Source organism: Siphateles boraxobius, unplaced genomic scaffold (genome assembly GCF_051911475.1).
Source record: "Siphateles boraxobius isolate OS27281-9 unplaced genomic scaffold, OSU_SipBor_1 18, whole genome shotgun sequence".
NCBI classification, from domain to species: domain Eukaryota; kingdom Metazoa; phylum Chordata; class Actinopteri; order Cypriniformes; family Leuciscidae; genus Siphateles; species Siphateles boraxobius.
This window is the reverse complement of record NW_027508788.1, coordinates 4,356,915-4,380,247: the sequence shown is the minus strand read 5'-3', so window position 1 is coordinate 4,380,247 and position 23,333 is coordinate 4,356,915. Positions and strand designations below refer to the sequence as shown.

The following is a 23,333-nucleotide window of genomic DNA, read 5'->3' as shown; positions in this document are numbered from 1 at the left end:
AAGCATGTCACTTTTTTTTACTGTCTTTGTTGACAGGAGTAATATTCCTCTTTCTTTTTTTACTACGGTCTTACGACACCATCACATGAATACCTTACGTTTTGAAACATATTAAAATAGAAAACAGTTATTTTAAATTGTAATATTTCACAATATTGCTGTTTTTACACTGTATTTTTAATCAATTGTAGGCTTGGTGACTATAAGAAAACTAAAACTCATGAAGACATTTTCTTCAGCTTAGAAAAAATAGACTTTAATATCAAAAGCTTTAAAAAAGAGCTATAGTAAGCATAGTAGCAACTATAACTAAATGCCAGGAAGTGACATTTTACAGGACACAGCAACAACATGTAAGATGAATGTATCAATTTCATACAAGACCTGTTTATTATAGAGGTAAACTTTTGCATCACATGATATGGTGATGACAAATGTACAAATGCATGCCGTGTTCATTATATGCATGTCCAATGTCTTTGTTTTGATGACTTTTAGTCCTCAGATCTGTGGTACAAATAGCTGTCCTCTGTCTCTTCTCTGTAACCATGGTAAGTCCCAGTATTCTCATCTGGACAGTGAATTCCAAGTGTTTGCTGCAGTTTCTGTTCCTGTTGACGCAATTCCATCGAGTCCACAAGGTCGTAGATGCTTCCCAAAGACCACATTGGAGACGGGAACCAGGCCTTTACGTCTCCGTCCTTACCCACCACCAGCATGCTGAAGTAGTCCCTGTTTATCTTTAACTGATTTCTGAGACTCTCCACCACATCCCGCGAGAACGTCTCTTTCTCAGTTTGACTTTTTCCTGTAGGGCATAATCAATTTTCCATCCTCATTTCATAATATATTCATAAACATAAGCTTTATGTATTACTTGCATGAAATAAGGAATGGTTTGATGATCTCACCATTCAATGGAAAAAACTCCACTGTTCCTGAAGCTGTCGATCCAGTACCCACAATCTTCAACAAGGCAAAATGACGGATACCTGTCCATGCGGATAAAGTTTTAATGGTTGCCAAATATATAGTAAATTAATCATTTTTAAAGAAATATCCTCACTAGAAAGAGCTCAGAAAACACGATGCATACCCATTGGACACTCCTGTCCATTGAGTGCCTGAAGCTGCTGATGGAATGAGTAGTCATCTACTGTAGGTGCTGAGATGATAAGAAGTCTTCGTTTGGACATAAACCTAAAAATTCAGAATCAGAATAATTAGAAAGAATAGCAATAAGCTCAAAGCAGGGTGAAACTCATTGTGTTTACCTCAGAAGTGAGTTCTCCTGATTGTTTGTTTCGTCTTTAGAGCAGCGTGATGGAGCTTTTCGCTCGTCTTCCTTCTCAGATTGACGTGAAGGAAAGCTGTCAATGTAATCCAGCAAATCGGAAGGAGCGGTTGGCTTGCTGAAAACCCTGTTAAGCTAAAAACCACCAGTTTCAGCAGTCATTCAAAGTCACTGTGAATTAGGAGAAAATAAAACGTTCTTACGTTCGGCCTCAGGTCATAGTCAGTCAACACCATTGAGAAGTTTTTGGAGTCCAGCCCATATTCTCTGCGGATCTCGCTGATTAACTCTGGGTTTCTGAACTTTTCTGGCAAGGATGCTTGTGTTGGCTCGGAGTCTGCTACAAAAAGAACATTGAGCATTTTACATTTCTAAATATAATGTAAAGAAATATAACTCGATCAGCTCGATTCACAAACAAATAAATGACGCTTATGAGCTGGATATTTTTAGTGAATCAAAAAAGTACAGAGAGACCCGTGTGGTTCGATTTACAAACAAATTACTCTTTTGAGACGGTTCTTTTAATTGATGCAAACGCATACAGTGCGACAAGTGCGGTTCAATTCATGAGCAAATGAATCTTTTAAACCGATTGTTTACAGTGAATGAAAAACATACAGCGCCACCTGTGTAGCATGATTCCTGAAACAAATGACTTGGTTCTTTCAGTGAATCAAAATCTTACAGTACGACAAGTAGTTTAATTATTCTTCTGTTCAAATCTGTATAATCTTTATCTTCATAGCCAATTTTACAAGTGGTTTACTAATGTCAGTGTTTACACATTTGAATTACCTTGGTAGTGTTGGATGTGTAGCGTAAGAGTATGATCTGAACCCATTATGGACAGCACTGAGACCTTTCTTTGGGAAAACTCACAGCTACGTAGCTCATTATCATCTCTCTGTTTGACATACTGACTTGAGACATCACTTGGGGATGAAATCACCTGTATCACGAAAAGAAAACCTCATTATAATCAGATACACCATTCTACGGAGAGCTGCAAATATGCATGAATTTTCTATCAAGAACTTACAAGAAGTCTTCTTCTCCCTTTGAGGTTTTGCATGAATTCTTTAAGAGCTGCCTTTTCCTTATCATCTGCTTCTCGTTGCGACTTCCTCCTCCCTCCTTTTCCGTTTTTCTTGCCATCCTTTCCTTTGCCTTTCTTTTTAGAGGTTGAATGGTCAACGGTTTGTTCTCCATTGAAATCCTCATTGAGGGTGTCAAAATTAGATTTTGCACTAGCATGCGTTTGATCTGCTTCAGAATGTTTTTTCACTTCTCTTACTGGCTCTCTGTTTCTGTCAATATCAGGAGTTTTCTTTTGGTTGTCGTGCTTCAGCCTCTCATTTCCTTTAGATCCAGATTCTGAACCTGCTTTAGTTGATGGTTTGCTGTTGCCTGAGCTGCCCGTCGTTTTACGGATGACGAATCGCGAGCGTCCTCTCAAAATATCTTGGACTTTGTTTCTCAATGTTGCCTTTTTATCTAGACGTATCTTCTGTGTAAGGATGGACGTGGTGTTCATTTGCCTCTGTGGACTGAAGGTCCTACGCTTGCTAGAACCTGTTTTTTTCACCACTAACCTCTTCTTTGTGATCTTGCATTTAATTGGTAAGCCCTTTCTGGCGACCTTCTCCAACTTTCGCACAGGCAGCTGATCAATGACCTCAAGGATGGCCTCAACTCGAACCGGGTAAGGAAATCTCTCACTAACCCTCATGTTCTTCTTCAGAATCAACATGGAGAATGTATGGTACTCCACCTCAAGGTAATAGAGAAGTTTGCTCACCATTTCAGAGTCCATGACCTCCACAGTGGCTTCTCCATGCAAGGTTGTGCGTTGGATTTTGCCTTCCATCATGGCATTCTCAATAATAGTGACAACGAGCGTGTCTCTTTCTGCCAAGCGACAGTTTAGTCCCTCAGACTCCTGAATCTGGTTCTCCATCATACGCAGATAGTTGTCACCATGCGACGGCGCAGTGATCACCCACAGACGGTGTTTCCCGGAAAAATCAGCCAAGAAGTCCAACTCTGACGGACTTTCGCGAGCTCCATCTGACCCAACTTCCTCCTTGGGAGTTGCAGAGTCCTTTTGATTCTTCCCTTGGTGTTTTTTCTTGCCTGCTTTTGCAGAAAGCACCGGGCTGTTGATCCAGTGTGCCAACAGGAGCAGGAGGATCCACAGACGAGACATATCGAGACTTCACACTCTCCACTAACCAACAGAGTGAGGAGGCAGAGAGAAAAAAACAGCTTCTGGTTCACATTAGAGTTCGACCTTGTTACAGGAAACTCCTGGAATTTCTAAACTTCAAAGCAACGTGGAGCTGTGAGGCATTCGGAGCAGCCTCTTGTGCTTCATAACTTTGTGTCTGCATGGAGGATGAGCTTTTGTTGGAGAAGAATGAAAGGGCAGGATGAAACCCAACCCCTTCACAACTTTAATGTGATTTAGCTGTCAATTTGCTTTAGCCGTTTCTTTTGGAGAATAATTATTACATCTTGACAATTTGAATATGTGTTCTGATTGAAGTCAATATTGAAGTTTAAACAAGAATAACAGACATTTTTCATTTAATTCACAAAGGCAAACCAGCCTTTTTTGTCTCTGGACACTCGCGATCCATGCATCTGTAAAACAGACATCAAAACTATGATGATTAGTAACAGAACTCCAATAATCTCACCGTGTTTCTCACGAACACAGACTAGCCTGTTTGTATCAGACTAAAAAGTCAAATTATATTTTTAGATTCCCATTTTTAGACATGAAACTACATAGTTGTTTTGTTCTCAAAATAACTTTCCATGACACACTTTGAAATTTGTTTCTCATGAATACACCGGGATAAGAGAAATACATGGCCAACACACATTATGTTATCAGATGAAAAACAAAATAAAAGATTGAAAGTGTAAAATTTACATTTTTAGATAGAAACTGTGGAAAGCAAAGTTATGGTATTAAATGTGATCCACACTAAAATAAAACATGTTTGCCCTTAACTTTTTTCATATAAATTTGTATTTTAATATACTAGAGATCTATAAATAAGGTGGGGAAGCGTTTTCATTCGTTTTAATTTGTTATATAGTGCAAAGCTAAAACTTATTTTCCTGGTGTGAAAAGAATTGTGAGAAGTGGCTGTAGCAATCTGGGAGAAGAGATAATGGTTAACAGTCATTGTACACAGACATTCCACAAATGGATTTAGTTGAACAAAAACATATGAGAGAAAAGGGGGAAAAAAAGCACCACATCCAATGCTAACGGAACAGAAGGAAAGGATATGCAAAAATTGTTTAATTCTATTCATGATTTTGTTTTTAAATTTAAATGTTTAACAAATGTCAGTGTTACTTGTTCAATTGTTTCAATATACTATTAGCCAAGAGTTTATTTATTTTTTATTGCTCCTTTAACTACCATGACTTCCACTCAATAATCCATTACTCTGTGGCCTGGTTTAGATTAAGCCAGGATTAGGCCTTAGTTAAAATAGGGCATTTATAAACGTGTCTTAGAAAAACAAAACATTTCTGATGTGCTTCTTGAGACAAAACAATGGCACTGACATATTTTAAGATATAGCCTATCAGTGCAAGTTGCTTTCAGTTAAAACAGCTCAAACAGTCTGGGACTAGTTTTAAGCCTTGTCTGTGAAAGCAGGTGTACTTTTTTTCAAGGGGCCAAGAAACAAAGAAATTGTCATAGGCTAAAATTGTTCATCAGGACAAAATTTTGAAAATTTTGGGGGCTTCATATGGTCTGAATGTGCTTTGAACAAATGAATCGTAATTGCACTGTGCACATTGCAGCAAAAATCAAGAACCTTGTTATTTGGGGGCACCTTTCTCAAGTTTTCTCAGATTTTTTGAAATGTGAGTTGCATTCAGACTGTGTTGAAGTCTTGTCCTTGTCTACTACCGTCCCCTGCTGGACATGTGAATCTCTATGCTTATCCATACCAAGTCTTTGGTTACTATTAAAAATACAACCTGTAATTAAAGAGTATGAATGTATATATACACGGCTAACCTGCTTCAGAGCAAATTGAATGCAATAATCCTTACATATTTTAACTGAATAATTAAACAACCCTTAATCAATTATTTAAAGAATATATGTATTTTTTTCTTTGATTGAATCTTACTATTAATAGAAATGAGTAAAACGTAAACAAATAAAAAAATTAAAATAAAAAAACTTGGTTACCATCGTACAATTTTACAACTTCCATAAAAAGTTTATCTAAATTGTTAATCTCCCATAATACAAAAGCAACACGATTTGATGTGACAAATCGAATTGAAAGACACTGGGAAACCTTTTTTCTTTTCTTTTTTGTGCTAATAATCTGTACGAAATCCTTTTTAAAGCCTAAAATATACCGAAATATCTTAAACTAGTATGTTTTCAATCTAGTTAACAAACGCCCACAGCACATGACTGATTAACATGTTGATGGACGGACGAATGAAGCCACAGAAGCGCTGCAGAGAAGTGAGCGAGAGCGCGAGTACTTCCGGGTTGCTGGCGGCTGTAAGCTTTCCGTCCCGCAATTCAAAGGTCGCTCATTGATGCTCTTTCTCCTCTCGGTGAGAATTTCAATTGTTCATTATCGATCCTTGCCACATTGTCAATTGATCCTAAGAAATGCATTAAGGCATGCATTGATTTGATCTCGTAATGCAAACGACAGCATGTAGTTACTGCTTTCTGTTTAGCTATAAAGCTAGCGTGTGTTACGAAAGAGAAAGAAGGGGAAATGAGCGCCTGTGCCCGCCTTCTGTCGACCCCAAAGCCGCAAACTCTTGCTTTTGAATTAGTGGTGCTGCATAGCGGGTTTTAGTGAATAGGGCTGTTGTGTTTGAGCCGCATGATATGAATGAAAATATAAAATGTATAAATATAGACGGAAATTCTGCGTGCCTTGTGTCATTGAGTTGTTTGAATGAATGACTTCTGCACTGTCCAATAACAAACTCTAGACACGAGGACGATCAATGTTTTTTTTTTTTTTGGGCGCTAATCGTTTTCTCTTAACCGTATATGTTGAATATTGTAATTTTCAAAACATTGTAGTTTATAAATGAAAGTTAATGTGTACGGGTCAGAAAGTGTTGGCCCACATCTGATAGAGACTTATGCCACTTTGGTCCGGTGACGTGGGGCTGGAATTGGATTGTAGTTTTCACGATAATCCAATATAGTCTGTCTGTTTCACACACGCATAACCACTACACTGCTTTTATGTGTGGGATGCATGTATTTTTTTTGTTTTTTTAAGAAAGAAAACTATTTAGACGTCTGTGTATAATATACCACAAATCCTTTATTTATTTAGTTGTGAGACCTATTAGATATGTATCAAAAAGTCTTTGTCTAACTTAAAATTTACCTAGCATGAAAATTAGTTAGTTTTAAATGCATAAAATGTCTGATAACCCTTTAAAGTTGTGATGACCTGTTCTACCTGAGAGGTCTTGACCAAATTGTCAGTATCTCATTTAAAAACGTAAATGTAATCATTATGATGTTTAGAAACGAATTATAGATTTATAATATTCAATATTACAACATTCATCAAAATTGTATTAAACGTTATCCAGAAATTACAAGAAAAAACTTTACAAAAAAGTTTTTTGTATATTTAGTATACTGTGGATCAGAATATATGCAGACAGTATTTATGGTGTCATAGACCAGTATAATATGGCATGTATGTAAGCTGCTACTGTATGACCTGCACTGATCTTCAGAGACAAACCCTTATCACCTGAAGAGACGGTCCTTACCTAAACAAACACACTTCACTACACATTTCAGTGTTTGCTTTTGCGTCCCCTTGACTGTTTCACCCTCTGGATTAAACTGGAGTTATAGTGGCAAAAACAAATAGTGTAATATAAGTATGTATGTATGCGTAATTGCGTATGCATGTATAAGTTGCCGGTCAAAAATTCAGGGTCTTCTCACAAATGCTGCATGTATTTGATCAACAATACATTAAAACAATAATATTGTGAATATTATTGCAAAAACTTATTTTTAATATAAATTTTTAATTTTCTATTATCTATTTTAAAATGTAGTTTATTCTTGTGATGGCAAAGCTGAATTACTTTAGTCTTCAGTTTCAGATGATCCTTCAGAAAATGATTCTGATATACTAGTTAGCTGCTGAACATTGTGCTGCTCTGCTTAATATTGTGTTGAAACCATGATAACATTTTATTCCAGGTTTGGAACATTTAAAAGAACAGCATTGATTTTAAATAAAACATTTTTTTTTGTAGAATTATAAATGTTTAGTCCTTTTTGACCAGATTATTGCATCCTTGCTTGAATAAGAGCGTTAATTTCTTTAAAAAAAAAAAAATAGACTGACCCCAAACTTTTGAACCGTATTGAATATATTTTTATTTCTTTTTGAGCACTTTAATTCCTTTAAAGAATTGAATGTGTTCTGTTGTGTTTGTAAGATATTTTCTTTTTAAATGTGTGAGGACATAGTGACTTAATATGCTCAGTTCACTTGTGTTATGTTTCACCTTGGAGGTAAGTAAACAGCTGAGCTACAGTTAGTGGGGCAGAGTGGAGCATTCTGGGATAGGTCATCTGGCTCACTTTTTTCCCTCTCTCTCTCTCTCCCTCACATGTAGGAGGAGGGTTGTTCCAACTGCACAGCTCCTCCTTGTGTCTCCGATGGCGAGTCTTCTGCGTGTGGTAGCCACCAGCTGTTCCAGCCCCCTGTTCTCCGGGCTGGCCTGTGCTAAGCTTCAGAGTGTGCCGTCGGTGAAGACACCATGTGTGCGGTTCTTTAGGACCCATCAAGCCCTCTCTCGCCTCGCTAGTCCAGGTATCGTTACTGGAATATTACAATTGTTATAAAACATGTTCTGTTTCAGACATTCAATTTTAGTAACCAGGCGACTTGAGGTGACTGAGGTCATGTTTGGTTAAGGTATTTTTCCCTCGGTATAAATTAATGAAAGAGGTGATTTTAAAGACTTTGAATACAGTTTGCTTATGCTTATATATAAACATCATTTGTTTTACCTCAGCAGATTTTGTTTTAAAGTATGACAAAAGCAATTGAGACATTTCCAAACTTCTTACCCTAATATTTCTGTAGGAGTCCATGTATGTAATATGCAGTGTCCCTCAAGGTCACTGTGTCCCTGCCCTGCTTGTTCTGCCACTATTAGTTGTGTTGAAGGTCCCAGGAAGTGAATGAGTGTACTGTAGGTGACCTGTGTAGCGTGTTGGCTGCCTGGTTACAGCGCGTGTTTGAGACCTGCCATTAATGGCAGACTTTTTTTTTTTTTTTTTGGAAAGGGGAAATGACAGCTGGGGCAGGTTATTTCTGGCACTGTATCAGCTGAGGAACCAGAACTGTGGCGCGGCTTGTGCAGGAGAATGCCTGCTGGGAAAAGAAACACTTGTCTATGGTGACTGCCAGCAGTCAGTGTAGTTATAAGAAGTTTGTGGGCCTCAGATATTCACTTTGTTTCCATTTACATCTGGCAATGCTAAAAAAAAAAATGTAAAAACTACTTGCAAATCCTTTTCTTTTATTTATTTATAGTACTGTCGGTATGATTATTTTAAGTTCTTTTGAAAGTCTCTTATTCTAAAAAAGACTACATTTATTTGATTAAAAATACAGTAACAGTATTATGAAATATTGCAAATTAAAACAACTTTTCTATTTTAAAATGTATTCAAATGATGGCAAAGCTGAGTTTTCTGCACCCATTACTCCAGTCTTCAGTGTCACATGATCCTTCAGAAATCTTTCTGATTTGCTGCTTAAACATCTCTTACTATCAATGTTGAGAACTATCAATGTTGAGAACTTTTGTTACATTATAAATGTCTTTACTGTCACTTTTTGACCAGTTTAATTCTTGCTGTCTCCAAACTTTTGAACGGTAGTGTGTAATTTTATGTTCTGTGTAAAGTATATATAATTATCCGGATTGGTCAGATTTGGCACTGGCATTCTGCTCATGTCACAAAACAGTCACAGTCACCTATTCTCAACAACAACAGAAACAAAAAACAGTTAATTGCCCTTGAATATGCCAGAAAACAGCTGCTCTTAAGGCGCGGGTACACTTTATTTTCTGTGTTCCGCTCTCTCACACACGCGCAAGACTTTCAAAGTATACTCCTTTGGACTTGGACGTGCTCACTATCTAGTGGACTTTGTTTTCAAATGCTCAAGTCACTAGCACATGCACTGTTGTACGTGCACCGTCCTTGTGGACACAAATTGGGCTGCATGTGGACGGTGTGCACAGATGTCCGTGGACCCTCCTGATGACAAAAAGGACTTTGGGCTTAAGTTATCAATGCCACTTGGTTTGTTTTTTGATATCTATTGCAGTGACATTCATAGATTATACATATGGCTGAAGTGTCCAAATGCTTTTTGAGTTGTCTTTGCTGTCTGTGGCCCAATTTAACCACCTCTAGGCAGCTCAAGTCTGAGATTCACATGAGCTTATGTTGTTGTTATCTATAGATCATGCCTGTGATGGAATTTTCCACAAGCGACCTTCTGCTACCAGTAGCAGGACATGACTTGGATGACTTCTTGATGCATATTCAGCCTGTCTGGACCACATGTTGTTTGCACAACTTTTACAGACCAAAACTCATAAAATGAAGCTGTGCATAAAAATTCAACTTGATTTACTTTATTACACATGCCAAATCCCCAGTTATGCTCTGTTTTACAGCTTGAAATTCTCAGTTTTATTTTTGAAAACATGACTGCAGAATTGGAGCTGTTGTAAAGTCACAAGGTCTCGCCTTACTGTGAGAATGCACGTAGCTGTAAAACCACAAGTCTCACAGAGGCTGCATGGACCTTTACCAGTTGTAAGTCTGCTTCCGTATATGGTGCTTATCTTTATCATACGGTGCTTATCTTTATTATACAGCTTTACTCTTTGACCTCTCTTTGACTTCAAAACAGAGACTCTGACAGGTTAGAAATGATCTTGAGAGATTATATTGGTTATGGGAGTAAGGTGAGATCAGTTGTTCACACTTCACTTTGTTTTTGTGGTGTTGGGTTCTCTAAAACTATAATTTAAGGTTTTACTCATAAATTTCATGTAGCTGAAAAAGGGAACATTTTAAAATTCACAGGTTCACAATAATGGTAGGCTGTTGTACTTTTAAAATAAGATTTTTTTTTCAGATTTTATGTTTCAGTAGTTTAGTTTAAGAGTATTTTATATATCTATATATATATATATAATTTTTTTTAATTTTTTTAATTTTTAAATAAGGATTTATTTAAATCAATGTAGAGCAGAACGATCACTCAACTCAAATTTATAATACAGACAATACAGTAAATATTTTTATAGGATATAAAGTTAAATAAAATGTATTTAATAATTATTATTAAATGTATTCTAAATAAAATTTATGTAATAATTATGGTTTATTATTATTATTATTATTATTAGTAGTAGTAATGCATTATTATTATTAGTAGTAGTAGTAATGTATTCTAAAAAAAAAAATACAATTATAGATTTTCATGTGAAACAATCTATATTTTTATTTTAATATTTTTATTTAGAATACAAATATAATAGTAAAAGCTAATTTATATAACTTTATATACTAAAACATTACTTTGTATCATTCTGTAAAAGTTTTTCTAGTATACGGAGTAATATAAGATATAAGTATTACTGCACTTTACTAAAACATTACTTTGTATCATTCTGTAAAAGTTTTTCTAGTATACGGAGTAATATAAGATATAATAAGTATTACTGCACTTTACTAAACAGCACAGTACTAAATACTGAGTATTTTTACATCATAATTGCATTAGAAATACAATGTAAGGATTCTCTAGTGCTACTGGCGCAGGGCCTACCTGTTGAACCTTTGCATTTGATATGCACATCTCATGTTCCTCTCCAGGCTCTGCTTGATTCTGTAATTCTGTTATTTCCTGCAGGCATTCCATACAAACAGCTGACTGTCGGCATTCCCAAGGAAATCTTTCAGAATGAGCGTCGAGTGGCCATCTCTCCAGCCGGAGTGGAAGCTCTCATCAAGCAGGGCTTTAATGTGGTGGTGGAGTCTGGTGCTGGGGAATCTGCCAAGTTCTCCGATGACATGTATACGAAGGCAGGAGCCACCATCAGGGATGTCAAAGATGTCTTTTCATCTGATGTTCTGCTTAAGGTACTGTCAGAGGCCTTCAAATTCATTAATCTTACCTTCACTTAACCAAGTCTTCATTAACACTCAAGCCTTGTTTATTCTTTCGCTTGTCTCCGTACCGCGAGATTCCGCTGACTGCGTGCGCACTCCAAACGGACGAGGTGTTTATCCTTGACGCGCTTGCCGTTGTACTTTTCTTTGAAACGACAGGGGACGACTCTGAGTAATTGTTCTCTAAACCATCAGAAAGCAGCGTAGTAAAGTAAGGTACTCAAAGTGTACAGGACAGTCACCTATCAGAAGTGGCTGTCAACAGTCGGGCTACGAACTCCAAAGTAACTGGACAGTGATGTCTGGTTTTGTGTGCCTATTTTTCTGTGCTTTAAAATGTTTTTATTCATGCAAAAGTCAGCATTAACAACATTTGTAATAAAACAAAGCTTAACCCTATTCTTTGTATTTACTCTTGTTATATAAAAGGTACCAAAATGCTCATTGAGTAATCTCTGATCGTATTATTATCCTATTTAAACTATTTATCTCTGTCGGGGATGCTAACATTTCTTTACGTATAAACTAGGGCTGTGAAAAGATTAATTGTGATTAATCGCATCCAAAATAAAAGTTTGTGTTTACATAATATATGTGTGTGCACAGTGTATAATTATTTTGTGTATATATATATATATATATATATATACACACATGCATGTATATATTTAAGAAATATTTCATGTATATATTTATATATAATTTATATTATATATAAATATTTTATATATAGATAAAAAAATCTTAAATGTATACATGCATGTGTGTGTATTTATATATATATATACAAAATAATTATACACAGTGCACACAAATATATTATGTAAACACAAAGTTTTATTTTGGATGCGATTAATCGCGATTAATCTTTTCACAGCCCTAGTATAAACTGATTGGGTTGACGCCGGGTCAATTTGGAGGGCACACCTAATGATGTTTGTTGTTAGTGCACTTCACCATTTACATTAGAACAAAATATATGGATATGAGAACATGTGTATAAGTAAATTAAACTACATTCTCTTAAATATTTTCTTCTTTAAACGTTTTCATTACATGGACTGTTTGATTAAAAGTGGACCTATTTTTATTAGAAAAGCTTATTTCTGCTATTGATTTACATTTTGTAAATGTAAGCAATTAATTTGGACAACTATAAACTGGGTGCTAGTATCTGGCCTCAAAGTTTTGCATATTCGGAAGACGATCCGCTCGCAAAACTACAAATGTTTTGCACCACCAGGCTGGCGTCGTTTTTGCCACACGCACATTCACACTCATGCGGATGCGGCGAGTATAAACCAGGCTTCATTCTCTCCATCTTTTCGCCACAGGTGCGTGCCCCGATTTTGAACTCTGCTCTGGGAGTTCATGAGGCCGACCTCATGAGTGAAGGATCCACCCTCGTCAGTTTCATCTATCCCGCTCAGAACCCTGAGCTGATGGACCTGTTGTCCCGGCGCAAAGCTACCATCCTTGCCATGGACCAGGTGCCCCGAGTTACTATTGCTCAGGGTTATGATGCCCTCAGCTCCATGGCCAACATTGCTGGGTAAGGCCAAAACGAAAAATGCAGAAGACTAGACAGCATTTTGTATTTGCATGATTGTTTTAATTTCAGTAATTGACAGCTTTCGTTAAATGCAGTTTTTTGTATGTATTGTGTTGTATAATAATAATGTTGGCGCTAATAGCCTCATGGGCTGCGCGCCGAAATATAGTGCAACTTCACCTCCGGTGACCTGTGTTCGATTCCTGGCTCGAGTTCACCTGGCAATTTTGTTTTCCTCACTCCACCCTGTGTTTTCCTGTCTATCCTGTATACTGTCCTATCACTAAAGACATAAAAAAGGCAAAAATATATAAAAAAAAAAATGTAATTTTTATTTTTTGAATTTATTTTTGAAAATTTATTTTTCTATTTAACGCAAGACACTACATGTAAAACCATTTGTATTTTTAATGCAGGTCAATTTTGGGATATTTTGCTTCCATAACATGTTTTATTTCAGACATTCGGAAAGAAAACATCCAAAATACACATTTAAGTGTTTATTTTATTACTTTATTTTGCGTCTGTAGATTTCCATTACAATACATATCTTTAAAGACCATTTTCTCTAAATGTTTTTTTCACATGCACTGAGCCATACATCTCCACTTCAGTAGCACTTACAAACACCAAACTTTATAGTTTTATTCCTATATATTTTCTATTATATTATCTAATATTTTTCCTAAAAATAAAATCTTCTTCAAATATGTCAAAATGAAATGAAGTTTGAACCTGGCTTTATACAATGTTTAGATTTCTGTTCTGGAAATGAATGCGTATTAGTGCATTTTTAATTAGTTAATACCTTATTTGTATATTGAGTTATAATATGGCAGAAACGTGTAATGCAAAATGTGTCTAACTGAGGAAGAGTGGTGATGTTTACTAGTTAAAGATTTTACCCTGTTCACCTGCAGTGTCTTGCCTTTTTTAAAATGTCTTGATTTCTGCTTCATCAGTGGCCATGACTGATTTTTTGTTTTGTTTTGGCAGTTATAAAGCCGTGGTCCTGGCTGCCAACAACTTTGGCCGCTTCTTCACTGGTCAGATCACAGCCGCGGGGAAGGTTCCTCCTGCTAAGGTATGTGCTGGCATAACCGCACACACGTCCTGAGTGCTTATTTTGAGTTTGCTTGATTCACTGCTGTACATTTCTCACATTAGTTCTTGGATGAAGATGTTTGCACTGTTCATACTTTCCCAAATTAGATTTTTCTGTTTATTTCAGAGTTTGAATTTTACAATAAGGCTGTTCTTATTGGCAGGTGTTGATCATTGGAGGTGGTGTGGCTGGCTTGGCTGCTGCTGGCTCTGCCCGTGCTATGGGTGCCATTGTCAGGGGATTTGACACCAGGTAAAAAGTCCTAAAACTGATAGTTATATTTTGGAAAGGTTTTTTATTCGGCAAGTAGATCAAAAGTGACAGTTACAAAAGATTTCTATTTCAATTCTGTTCTTTTGAACTATATATTTATCAGATAATCCTGAAAAAATGTATAACTGTTTCCAAAATTTAAGCTGCTCAACTGTTTTCAACATTTGTGATGATAAATGTTTCTTGATTACCAAATCAGTATATTAGAATGATTACTGAGGATCATGTGATACTGAAGACTGAAGTAATGATGCTGAATTTAGCTTTGCCATCAGATAAATAAATTGTTTAAAAAAATGTAAAAATTGAAAACTTAAGTAAATAATATTATTTTACAATATTACTGTTTTTATAGTATTTTTGATCAAATGTTTTATTTTTGTCTAACATGAAATTAAGTATGCACAGTCATCCATCAAACACTAGGTGGTGCTATAATATACAAAGTTTTACTAACATCCCCACTACACCTTAAATGTGGTGCCCTTTATTTTATAGTTTTGTTTTTTAAAATCAAGTGGATTTTTTGTTTCTGACTTTTTGATAGCTCAGAAATTTTTCAGACTCTGACCTACTGTAGGTCTTTTGTCCAATTAACATGACATTTAGCATGTAAGTTAGTTTATAACGGACCCTGTGGATAATTTGCTCTTTTTTTGTCTACTTTGACCCTAATGATTGACCCTTCTATATTGTACCCCCCCCCCCCCCCCTTTTAAATCTTGATGCTCTTGAATGCTCTGTTATTGCCCATTCTTGTCAGCATTTATAAATTTGAGTTTTGAGTCATCGTTCTGGTCCACATTGGATTTATGTTTCTTTAATCTGTTTTGATTTCCCAAAAACAAGAACATAAAATGGCCTTGTGCAAAAAAACAGTGATGTCACTGCTAATCCTGCTAAAATGGTTTGAAATGTACATATTTTAAAAAGCTTGTGAATTTACAGCTTTAGAACCAAGCTCAGTGTATTTAGGTAGAATTCATATCCTTTCTGTGTTTTGGAACAAAACATAAAATAGGGATGTCCAAATCAAGTGCCCCCGATCCGTTATGAGACACTAAATATAAAACATCTTTTGATACAGAGTCCTGATTCGATACATGTATATTGCACACTTCAAGTAAATTTAACTTATGAAAGCTCGAAGCTTGCGGTTTCAGAATGCCAATCTGTCAGTCAAATCCGAAGCAAGGAGCAACCCATGAAAAATAAATCGTAAATGACTTTCGTGTGATTCTATACAAAGGTGTGCATCAATTATACTAAACATGGAGGCTCAAACGTGCGTGTGTGTGATGCGCTAGAACAGACCTCGTTGGTTCTTGTGCATTACGCACGCACATTTGAGCTTCTTTTCCTTTTAATGGTGGTACCGGTACTGATTGGTTGAGAGAAAAAAAAAAGCTTAATCTGTCGGCATTAAACGCAAGTTTGTGATAGTCTTCCCTATTGTGACGTATATCTGAGTGAGACTGCTTCTCTAACAAGAATAAATATAGTGTGGGACTTGATTTTGTCCAATGGGAATTGATTGGACTGTTGGATCATTGTGGTTTGTTAATTCTGTGATCTCATGTGAGTGACAGGTTGTCCCGTCCTCATGCTAGTATAAAAGTCATCAGTGAAAAGAGCTGTAAGAGGGAAGGGGAGGTTATTCTGATTAAAGGGTTAGTTCACACAAAAATGAAAATTCTGTCATTTAGTCACCCTCATGTCGTTCCAAACCTGTAAGACTTTCGTTCATATTTGGAACACAAATTAAGATCTTTTTGATGAAGCACATTTGAGCTTCCGCAAGTACCAATGAGGTTTTTTCTCGCATGTCAAGAAGGTTTGGTTGAGCCTCTGTTTATGTTCATTGATCAATGTTTAAATTTGAATAAAAGCCTAAATTCAATCTGTTCACAATTTAAACCGATTGTGTCTCTTCAGAAAATTTGGTCTAAACCGCTCTATTCATATGGATCAGTTTTCTGATCTCTTTATGAGCTTTTTGAAGCGTCAAAGTGCTAGTTGCGTAGCTGTCAATGGAGGGACAGAAAGCTCTCAGATTTAATCAAAAAGATATTTTATGTGTTCCGAAGGATTCAGAAAGTCTTATGGATTTGGAAGTGAGTAATTATTGACAGAATTTTAATTCAGACATTTTTGGATGAACTAACCCTTTTACATGGGGCACATGATTTAAGAAAAGACGTGCACGAATAAGTCATTTAAGACTGCGATATTCCATTAAAAATATGAATTGTTCATTTCTACTTTGTCTGCTTGACTGATTCCACCAAGTTCAGTTCCAGCAAGTGTCCTTTCAGTGGCAGTGTTGTTTTAGTCATGGAGTCTTGTCGTCCTCTTCCAGAGCGGCTGCACTGGAGCAGTTTAAGTCCCTGGGTGCCGAACCTTTAGAGGTGGTGGATGTGAAGGAGTCAGGAGAAGGCCAGGGCGGTTACGCTAAAGAGATGTCCAAGGAGTTCATCGAGGCAGAGATGAAGCTGTTTGCCAAGCAGTGTTTGGATGTTGACATCATTATCACTACCGCGCTTATCCCCGGTACGCACACCTGCAACATTTACTCCCTTTCCATTTCCCCTTTTTCCATCACATGCCCTCTACGGCATGTACTCTTGCACATAATGAGTGATCTTGTTTGCTCACTTTCTTATTTCTCCATCATTTGACTTTAAAATGATGGATGACTATTCATCCAGAAATTGATTTTCTCTTTATTTACTCACCCTTATGTCATTACAAACCCTGTTGCTGTTATTTTTTTCTGTGAAATGCACAAATCTTCATACCGGTTTTTCCATGCATAATAGATTATTTTTGTCATTATGATCACAGGCTGTCCACTTTGCTCCAAAGGCCCAAAAAGCACCATAAAATAGTCTATATGACTCTATATTTGTCTATGTTAAGTCTTCTGAAATAGTCCATATGACTCTATATCTGCTATGTTATTGTCTTGTGAAGCTGTATGAAAGCTTTTAAGTCAATTATTACAATTATAATTACAATTTTAAGCCATTATTATTTAAACATTTCTTTCACTGTACTGTGGCTCTTAAATAAAATAATCCATCTTGATGTTATTAATTGATGTCCAACCTGCATCATAGGCGCTACAGTTGATTTGAGAGCTGCAGTAAAAGGTGAATGTTATCATTGCATAATGACTTCCTTTTAATCTATTATATTTGAGAAACTCTGAATATAGAGCACACATCTTTTGGACTACTTTTATGGTGCATTTATAGTGCTTTCTTGTCCATTTTGGAGCTTTTCTGTCCCTGGTCACAATGACCTGACATGATTCTATGGGGGAAAAAAATCTTCCAATTTTTATTTTTTTATTTTTTTTTTATTTTTTTGCAGTTCATGGAAATAGTTTCCGTATTAACTATTCCTTTAACTTTGATACTGGCTTAACTCATCATCCTTAAGTTAATACTCGTATGACTATCATTGGCATTTGAAAAGAGAAATGGATTAACCAGCAAAGCTAATTATGTACTGCACAATTACCAATTTAACAGCTCTGTGGCTGCAGATGTGCTTTGTGTTCATTTGAAGCATGTGTTGTCCTAATCTCCATGACTGAAAGCTAATAAAAATCAGGCCATGTCCATAACAGAAAATGTTTACAAAGTGTCATAAGTTGCTTTGGGTCGCTCTTGCTTTAGGTTGGCAGAGAGTTGTCTTTCCAATCTGTGTTGCTTTTTCAGTACCGCTGGCACTCAAAGTCAGTTCCTGTGACTTTTGCATGCTCATGCACACTCCTGGTGTCACTCCAATGTTATTTTATTTCCATCCCTGAAGCTATGGAGCCACCGGTTGGACTTTTAGAACTTAATTCCTAAACAAACTGGCTGTTTTTAGCACGCTCTGATTGGTAAAACACATGCGATCTGTTCCACTTTTATCTGAATAGCGTTTTTCTTTTAAAATCAACAAGCCGCAAAGCAGCTTATCAGCATATTAGGTTGCACGGATAAAAGGCACATCAGAGGAGTCTTATTAAATGCATATCAGTCATGGTTTTGGTTTACTAGTCTCACTGTGCTGAAATTATTATGCAGGTCGGAAGGCCCCTGTGCTGATTACTAAGGAAATGGTGGAGACCATGAAAGATGGTTCAGTGGTGGTGGATCTGGCTGCAGAGGCTGGGGGAAACATCGAGACCACGGTACCTGGAGAACTGTCTGTTCACAAAGTGAGTACACTGCAATTGCAGCTTACATGAGCTCCATGGGTTTGTCAGGAAGGTTCAGGTACACTACCACTTGGAGTCAGTAAGAGATTTTTTTTTTAAAGAAATTATTAGTTTTATTCAGCAAGGATGCAATAAATTGATCAAAAAGGACTGTAAAGACTTTTATGATGTTACAAAAGATTTCTGTTTCAAATAAATGTAAATGTTAGTTTTTTTTTTTTTTGGTTCATCAAAGAATCCTGAACAATATGTATCATGTTTCGACAAACATATTAAGCAGCACAATGGTTTTCAAAATTGAAAATAAGAAATGTTTCTTGAGCACCAAATCTGCATATTAGAATGATTTCTGAATAATCGTGTGACAGTGAAGATTTGAGTAAAGGTGCCCTCACGTCTTACTTGAACTTGTAATTACAACTTGTAAACTGGGAATTTTCGGAGTGCCCAGACTTGTACTGCGTGATTGCTATATCACCTGACCGCTGCAGATTCATTTAGGTGTTGATAGTGTTATCATGGAAAACAAATAATTCTGAGGTCTAAATAAATGGCTCAGAGTAGAAAGTCACATGTTAACATCTAGAAATATTGGTAATTATGACATGGCATGAATGAATGCAGCATAATGCAAAATGTAATGTTATTGCACAATATTTCTGTTTTAACTGTGTTTTTTTTGTGTGGTTTTTTTAACCATTCAAAAGTTTAAGGTTGAGGAGATTATAAAATGTGCTTGTGTACTTTCCTATAGGGTGTGATCCACGTTGGCTATACTGATATTCCCAGTCGGCTCCCGACTCAGGCCAGCACATTATACTCTAACAACATCATCAAACTCCTCCGTGCCATCAGCCCGGACAAGGAAGTTTTTTACTTTGACGTCAAAAACGACTTTGATTATGGCACAATGGACCACGTCATCCGAGGTTCAGTTGTTATGAAGGTAAACCTTTTTATCTACAATGTTCTTAGCTACAGGAGGACAGATAAACCCTTTATTTTGTGTTGCTGGCTACAGCTCGCACTTTAAAGTGGTAGAACCTTTCTTTCAATTACATGCAACATTTTTGTGTGGACTATTCCTTTACCATTAGTTAGCATGATATGACAATGAAAAGTACTTCCAAAGCATTTATAATCTTAGTAGATGTTAATTTAAACAGATACTAATTAGTTATTAAAGTCAAAAGTTGTATCTGTTAATATTATTTAATGGACCTGAGCAAATGTAAACTAACAATGAACAGTTGTATTAACCTAACCTAAATAACCTTAACATTTACCAATGAGCAGGACATTTAATTTTTTTTTTTAAATGAATCTTTGTAAATGCATTAACTAACTCTAACTGATGGATCCCTTTTGTAAATTGTTACAATAATAATAATAATATCATCAATTTTGTATGTTGTTCAGTGTAGGTAATGTAAAGGGTGATTTTGTTATACCATAATATTGGTGAAATTAGTATTTATTAAATAAGCAGTTGATTCTCTGCATTCACTCTCCATGGATGCACTATGATTTAACAAACACAAAATTAGGCCAGAACAAGATGACGTTTTATCCAATCTGACCACTGGACTCAAATTAGTTCAAGGATGTGAGCAGAGACTCAATATCACTCTGGCACTCATTTAGCTTTCAAGGAGTTGAGTGATGGTGTTATTTTAATTCTGGCTTCCACTCTGTCTGTCTGCAGGACGGAGAAGTGCTTTTCCCTGCACCACAACCTAACAACGTCCCAGTGGCAGCGCCTCCAAAACAAAAGGGTGTCCAGGAGCTGGAGAAGGAAAGGGCATCTGCCGTCTCGCCCTTCAGAGCCACCCTCAACACGGCTGGGCTTTACACCGGAGGTAAATCAATATCAGGCTGCCCTCTCTGCCTCCCTCTTCCCACCGGATCTCTGCGGGTCCCCCAGGGTTAAAATGAAAGCGGCTCCCCATGCATCTTAAGAGAAAGAGGCCGCTGCATTGGTGGTCTCTGACACTGAACTATGTTAAAAAGGCTGTCGTGTACATTTCAAACGCCCCCACTTTATAGACTTTGAGATTAATCCGAATTTAACTTTCTTCCTTTTATCTACATTAGCAATCTGTATTGCTCAGAAATTCCAAAAATAGCAGCTCCCCTGTTTGCCCGCTTTTGTCCCAAGATGTGATTAGACTCCAAAGCCCTGCTAAACCAAACGGCACACAAATGAATTCTATTGGTTGCAGACGCCCGAGGAACACTCGTGTGAGGAGAGGCAATGTTGGCTTCACATCAAAGCGCTCACTTCCTCACTCAGACAAGCCACAAAAACTTGCACGTAAATAAACACCAACTGATAAACAAACATGCAAATGAGATCTTCCTGCCCTTTCATGGTTTGCTGTATCTGTATGAGTCTAGGTACAGGGAATCCTGACTTGCTGGGAAGGCCAAAATCACTTCCTTTTGAAATTGTGATTGGTCACCTAATTGCGACACAAGCTGTTTTATTTTCCACATCACCTTGGCACCTTCTAGCATCTGAATGCCAGGAAACTAGGATGATAAAATGGTGGGGGGGAGGGGGGGTGTATACCCTACTGCTGTGTATGTCTGTTGTGGTGAAAAGGTTTTCTTACCCGCATGGCCAATGGCTGTTCTGAGTTGGCAATACCAGAATGCTAGTCAATACCTGTGTAATAATAATATAACTAATAATAATATAAAGAGGAATATTATTATTAATATAATTGTTATTATTTATTTATAACTGCGAAAGCTTATACCACTGTTTTTTATGTATTTATTTTATACAACTATGAATGCTTAAGCAAATTACAAACTAAAAAGTTGAATATAAATGGTGTATTAAGTTTTAAAATGGAGTCAGACAGAAAGCCTACCAAATATTAGAGTCAAGTGTACATGACCCACAGCAATATTGCTGTTTTGAGTGGATTATGGAATGTATAAGCAGGACACATTGCTGGCACTAGACTTATTTTTTCTGTTAAATAGTCAAACGTCCAAAACTTACATCCACAAAAACAAAATGTTTTACGTCTTGTTTTTTCTACTTAGGTCTGACATCGGCGATTGGTCTTGGGCTGGTAGCTCCCAATGCTGCTTTCACTCAGATAGTTACAACCTTTGGCCTGGCAGGAATCGTGGGATACCACACCGTATGGGGCGTCAGTCCTGCTCTTCACTCCCCACTTATGTCTGTGACAAATGCCATTTCTGGTAAGTTAGTAAATAAAATGTGTATATATCTTTTAATATATAATTTGCTTGGTAATTGCTAAATGAAATGTTTTTCCCTTTGCCGTTATTTTTTGTGTATTTAAAAAAAAAATGAACACCTGAGATTTGCATATATATATAATTTATATTAGGGGTGGCACGGTTCACAAAACCCACGGTTCGGTTCGTATCACGGTTTTAGGATCACGGTTTTCGGTTCTGTACGGTTCTTGTTGTTGTTTTTTCTTTTAATCTTTAACACTCCAGAAATGTACTTCAGCATATGATGTAGGCTATAGCTTTATTATCCACAATTCAGGATACAGTATTAAAAAAAATGTATATCATGTAATCATGCACAAACTGAATTTGACTTGACTTTAAGCACATTATTGAGACCATCTCTGAGGAAAGCTAGGTGACATTTTGATACAGCAAGAGGGAAGACATTGATGAAATGCTTTTGTTTATTTGGCAAAAAAGGAGAATGTGTATTGCTATCTCTACAGGGACTTATGTGCATTTTTAGCACACAAAGTTTGAAATTAACTTGCATTTATCAAACTGTCAACGTCAGTGTAGCTCTTACAAAATGTTTATCTTTTAAAAGAAAAAGAGAGAAACTCTTAAAGCACTACCTTTTAAATAAGTCAAAATATGTTACACATATAATTGCCTATAATGAGGCTATAACAATAGCAAAGGCATAACCATAAAGCGAAACATGAGTTCAACCTTCAACCTTCTATTCCCTGAGAGTGAGGATACATTTTTTTCACTTGAAATTAAAGTGCAGTATTTGGAAACATATGACTGGAGTTCTTATCTAAACTTGGTGTCACTGTATTTAAATATCATAGGTAACATGAAATCCAAAATGTTCCCACACACTGGACCTGTACGACGCTGGCACATCCTCCAACTCCGGTTAGCCTTCCTTATATCTCCCACTTGACATTTCTATGCGTGACGAGACCTGCAGCACTCCATACTCCACTTTTACTGTAGGCTTGTTCGACTTGAACCGGCGCTGCACAGATCGATCGGTTTATGACATCAAAGTAATGCGAGAGTGATCGAAAAGCATACTCTCGCGGTACTTTGATGTTATTCATCGATCGGTCTGTGCAGCGCCGGTTCAAGTCCAACAAGCCTCATATGTATGTCCATTGTCCACACATCTCTTATTTCACGCGAAAAGTAAACACACTGTCTGAGGTCACAGGCACGAGGTTACATTGCGCATGCGTCAAACCGTGCGACACACACACGCACCGAAACGAGACAAGCGAACCGAACGGTTCGGATGTTTTTTCATGTACCGTCCCACCCCTAATATATATATATATATATATATATATATATATATATATATATATCTCACACACACACACACACAGGGCT

The 23,333-nt window shown here is 36.7% G+C and overlaps 2 protein-coding genes across 2 annotated transcripts in view; one reads left to right on the top strand and one right to left on the bottom strand.

Moving 5' to 3' along the window:
* Positions 1–229: 229 nt before the first annotated feature.
* On the bottom strand, positions 230–8,548 carry ccdc80l2 (coiled-coil domain containing 80 like 2). Its single transcript, XM_077232937.1, has 9 exons — positions 8,433–8,548; positions 7,865–8,181; positions 2,337–3,940; positions 2,093–2,246; positions 1,498–1,634; positions 1,275–1,429; positions 1,097–1,200; positions 912–992; positions 230–808 (listed from the first exon to the last, which is right to left on the bottom strand). The coding sequence occupies exons 3-9, from the start codon at positions 3,501–3,503 to the stop codon at positions 495–497; spliced, it is 2,112 nt and encodes a 703-aa protein (XP_077089052.1). The 5' UTR covers positions 3,504–3,940; positions 7,865–8,181; positions 8,433–8,548; the 3' UTR covers positions 230–494.
* The window catches only part of nnt (nicotinamide nucleotide transhydrogenase), a 44,118-nt gene continuing 26,622 nt past the window's right edge, over positions 5,838–23,333 (top strand). Inside the window, exons 1-11 of the mRNA XM_077232936.1 lie at positions 5,838–5,908; positions 7,976–8,172; positions 11,308–11,537; positions 12,902–13,119; positions 14,116–14,203; positions 14,388–14,476; positions 16,857–17,047; positions 18,577–18,710; positions 19,465–19,656; positions 20,416–20,569; positions 21,768–21,929. Coding sequence (XP_077089051.1) covers positions 8,019–8,172; positions 11,308–11,537; positions 12,902–13,119; positions 14,116–14,203; positions 14,388–14,476; positions 16,857–17,047; positions 18,577–18,710; positions 19,465–19,656; positions 20,416–20,569; positions 21,768–21,929 — 1,612 coding nt within the window. The 5' untranslated portion in view covers positions 5,838–5,908; positions 7,976–8,018. The remainder of the gene's footprint in view (positions 5,909–7,975; positions 8,173–11,307; positions 11,538–12,901; positions 13,120–14,115; positions 14,204–14,387; positions 14,477–16,856; positions 17,048–18,576; positions 18,711–19,464; positions 19,657–20,415; positions 20,570–21,767; positions 21,930–23,333) is intronic.